We start from the raw sequence: 2,576 nt of genomic DNA on the forward strand, positions 1-2,576 counted from the left end.
TACGATATTTTAAAAGTAATGGAAACGCTATTATAGTATATAACTATGATGTCATTCAAAATTTTAATTCTTTTAATTGTGGTCAAAACTGTTTAAGATTTTTATTTAATTACTATAATTAATCATTGAGCATCATTTATACTTGAACCATCATGTCAGTCACATTTACCCTTAGTGGAGAATCATCAATTCTCAGTGATGAATACAATCCTGCCATTTATCTTGATGAGAATTTCGATTATGAAATTGGTGTTGCAAATTTTGATACTTTTAACAGTATTCCAAATGTTGATGTTCATAATAATGTTTTTGTGTGGGGTAAAAACAGCGAGTTTACCTTCAAAATTCCTGTAGGTGCGTACGAAGTTGGTGATATAATTAAAATGATTAAATATGAAATGATTCAAACAGCTAGCGCAATTCGTATAAGGCCAAATATAAATACAAACAGGATAAGTATTAAAAGTAGTGATTGGATTAATTTTGATGTTGATAATTCTATAGGAAGCTTACTAGGTTTCGAAAGAGTTAAACTTAAACCAAATACACTTCATACATCCACGAATACAGTAAATATTTTAAAAGTTAATACAATCTGTATTGACTGTAATATTGCTGTTGGATCTTTTCTAAACGGAAAGGCTGTACATATTATTCATCAATTTTTTCCTCAAGTTCCTAATGGGTATAAAATAGTTGAGCAACCTTTGACCATCTTGTATTATCCTGTAAGCAATAAAACGATAAACAACATAACTGTACGAGTTTTAGATCAACAAGGAAATTTAGTTAATTTTAATAAAGAAACAATTACTGTTCGACTACATCTTAGAAAAATTCAGTAAAAATGGTTTGGCAGTTTCATCAAAGTAATTATCCAAAATATTCCTATAAAAGACGTTACCGCAGTAAAAAAATTAGTAAAAGAATAACATCTAAGCTGTTAACATCAGAGAATCGTAAATTTTTGAAATTACTTGGTTATCAAGTTTTAGTATAATGGAAATCTTGCACGTCTTGGGTCAATCCTTTAGTGATACAACTATTGAGGCTTATCAGTATCACACTTATCAACCATATACATCAAATTTAAACTATAATGATGAAATCAGAATAAATATTCAAGATCTAGATGCTTATACTTTACCATGTAACAGTTACATATACATAGAAGGAAAAATGTTAACTGATGACAATAAAGTTCCTACAAAATTTCAATTTATTAATAACGGTATTTCATATTTATTTAGAGAATTGAGGTATGAGTTAAATGGTGTTATAATTGATTCCGTACGAAATATTGGTTTAATTTCAACTTTGAAAAACTACTTGTCGCTTAATGAAAATCAGAGTAAACTCTTACAAAATGCTGGTTGGTTTCCAAAAGAAGATAAGTTGAAGATTGATACGCATGGTAATTTTAATGTATGCATATGCATACCGTTAAAAATTTGGTCTGGCTTTTTTGAAGATTTTCAAAAAATTATCATTAACATGAGACAGGAATTAGTCTTGATACGAGAAAAAGATGATATTGATGCTATTATTGCTACAGATGAAACAGAAAAACCAAAAATTGAAATTAATAAACTTTATTGGAATGTACCTCATATTTTACCTAATATTAGCGAACAATTGCGGCTAAACAAAATAGTTCGTAGTAATACGGAGCTACCTATAAAATTTAGAAGTTGGGAATTAATTGAATATCCCACTTTAAATAATTCGACACGTCATACTTGGCCAGTAAAAACAACTACAAAATTAGAAAGTCCTCGGCATATTGTAGTAGCTTTCCATGATGGTCGAAAAGGAAAAATGCTGAAAGATATGAGTAAATTTGATCACTGCAATTTAACAAATATTCGTATGTTCCTCAATTCTGAGCGATATCCTTATCAAGATCTCAACTTGGATTTTGACAGTAACCGTTTTGCAACATTGTATGAGATGTTTGCTAATTTCCAAGAATCTTATTATCACCTTCAAACTAATCAACCAATATTTAATCCAGAAGAATTTAAAAATAATGCCCCCATAGTCCATACTGACTGTTCAAGACAAAAAGAAATTATTCAAAGTGGTTCTGTTGTTTTGAGAATAGAGTTTGAAACCAGTAAATCTGTGGGAAATAATGTTTCCGCATATTGTCTAATATTACATGAAAAATAATTCTCTTACAATCCTTTAACCAAAATTGTAAGACAACAATAAAAGGGTTGCATCTAATTCAGGATGTTAGTTGTTACGATGAAGCTAGTAATAGACGTTCAAGGATTTAAAATAGAAAATAATAAATTTATAGTTAAAGAACTAGCTGCTTTCAATGGAACACAAATTTGTCATTACGTGTTTAAGTCTCCGTTTCCGATTAGAATGTTATCTCCTGATTTACAGAGACAGGCAACTTGGTTAACAAGAAATCATCACTGCATTGACTGGAATTTTGGTTCAACACCCCTTTATCATTTTGCAAATATTATAAAGGATATTACAAGAAACGCCGATGCAGTTTACGTCAAAGGTTTGGAAAAGAAAAATTATTTAAAAAAATACATTGCTATTCCTTTATACGA

At 29.4% G+C, this 2,576-nt stretch overlaps 1 protein-coding gene across 1 annotated transcript; it reads left to right on the forward strand.

Moving 5' to 3' along the window:
* The first annotated feature begins 999 nt into the window (after positions 1-999).
* On the forward strand, positions 1,000-2,172 carry LOC126882642 (uncharacterized). Its single transcript, XM_050647617.1, has one exon. It carries the CDS (start codon positions 1,000-1,002, stop codon positions 2,170-2,172), a length of 1,173 nt encoding a protein of 390 aa, XP_050503574.1.
* Positions 2,173-2,576: the final 404 nt, after the last annotated feature.

This window comes from Diabrotica virgifera, chromosome 3, assembly GCF_917563875.1.
Source record: "Diabrotica virgifera virgifera chromosome 3, PGI_DIABVI_V3a".
Lineage (NCBI taxonomy): Eukaryota > Metazoa > Arthropoda > Insecta > Coleoptera > Chrysomelidae > Diabrotica > Diabrotica virgifera.